At 43.3% G+C, this 1,646-nt stretch overlaps 1 protein-coding gene across 1 annotated transcript; it reads right to left on the bottom strand.

Moving 5' to 3' along the window:
• Positions 1-59: 59 nt before the first annotated feature.
• On the bottom strand, positions 60-1,640 carry LOC104774264 (ABC transporter B family member 4-like; the record flags this gene model as incomplete). Its single annotated transcript, XM_010498908.1, has 5 exons — positions 1,370-1,640; positions 1,010-1,170; positions 628-891; positions 239-532; positions 60-155 (listed from the first exon to the last, which is right to left on the bottom strand). Coding segments are annotated over exons 1-5 (1,086 nt in total), but the record flags the coding sequence as incomplete, so codon positions are not given.
• Positions 1,641-1,646: the final 6 nt, after the last annotated feature.

Below are 1,646 nucleotides of genomic sequence, written 5' to 3' on the forward strand. Positions count from 1 at the left end.
TGGACCACTCGTTCAGACTCGGCGTCAAGAGCACTCGTCGCTTCGTCAAGTAGCAATACCTTTGGATCCTTGACGATGGCTCTAGCTATGGCTACTCGTTGCTTCTGTCCACCTGATAATTGAATTCCTCTTTCTCCCACCATCGTATCGTAACCCTAAAAATTCAGTAAAATTAATCTCGGGTTATTTTGACCCGACCCGAGAACCATAAACCCTAAAGCTTGAGTTTTTTTTTTACCTGTTGTAGACCACTGATGAAACCATGGGCGTTTGATAATTCAGCTGAAGAAACGATTTCGGATTCACTCGCGTCTCCTCCTTTGCCGTAAGCAATGTTGGCTCTGATTGTTTCGTTGAACAAGATTGGTTCTTGGCTCACAAGTCCCGTCTGTTGTCTCAACCATTTCAATCGCAAGCTCTTGATCTCTACACCGTCAAGAGTGATCTCACCTGAATCTGGATCGTAAAACCTCTGCAACAATGCTATCACCGTTGATTTCCCGCTCCCGCTTTCTCCGACCAAAGCAACTGTCTGTAATGTGACAAAAAGAGAACAGAGATGGGTCTCAAAATCAAAGGTTCTGCCTTTTTCTTTAAAGAATGATAAGTTTTTGAATTCCTCCTAACCTTTCCGGCTCGAATGCTTAGACAAAGATCTTGGAAGATTTGCACATCTGGTCTTGCTGGGTATTTGAAACTAACATGACGAAGCTCAATGTCTCCTTTAACATTTTCCAACACTCTTCCAGACTCAACGCTCGGGTCAATCTTTGATTCTCTGTCCATGATTGCGAATATCGAAGCAGCAGCTACATCTGCTTTGCTTGAATCAGGAGATAACGAACTCGATTGAGATATTGCCATTGCCGCCATTGTCAAAGCAAAGAACACCTGCATTGTCATCACAAGAATCAAGAAACCCTTTATATAAGCTGAGGCATAGATCATCATTCTGTTGTATGTTTTTTGTTCTTATATACCCTGAAGACAGCGTCGAATGTTGTTTTGCCGTATCGACAAGGCGAGCTCCAACGTAGAAACTGGTAGCGTAAGAAGCGAAGAGGACGAAGAAAGAGAAGCCGAAACCAATACCACTGACTATGCCTTGACGAATCCCTGTCTTCATTGGACCTTCACATTTCTTTGTGTACATCTTCATCACTTTGTCTTCTGCACAGAATGAAGCAACGGTTCTAATGCTCCCAACCNCGCGTCATTCGCCACTTGGCTTGCTTCCCCATACATTTTCTGCCAATGAGTTTACAGGTAATTTAATCGAATGGATTGTAGCATAGAGAGAATAATCTAGTTGTGATGTATGGAAACGAACTAGTAACTAGTTTTTATACCTTTGCATCTGCGCTGAAACCTGTCATGAACTTCATGTATAGAAATCCATTGAGTGCAATAAGCGGGAGCATAGCGAGGACGACGAAGGACAATTGCCAACAAGCCAAGAAGGCAATGATCAAACCAGCCAATATAGATGAAAGATTCTGTACCGTCTGAGCCAAAGCATCCCCAACTAGACCACGTATTGTGGCTGCATCTGCAGATAGCCTTGCTCCTATGGTTCCACTTGAATTCTCTGGCTCGTCGAACCATCCAACTTCCATGTGAACCACTTTCTCAAAACACATACTTCT

This window comes from Camelina sativa, unplaced genomic scaffold (genome assembly GCF_000633955.1).
Source record: "Camelina sativa cultivar DH55 unplaced genomic scaffold, Cs unpScaffold02207, whole genome shotgun sequence".
NCBI lineage: Eukaryota > Viridiplantae > Streptophyta > Magnoliopsida > Brassicales > Brassicaceae > Camelina > Camelina sativa.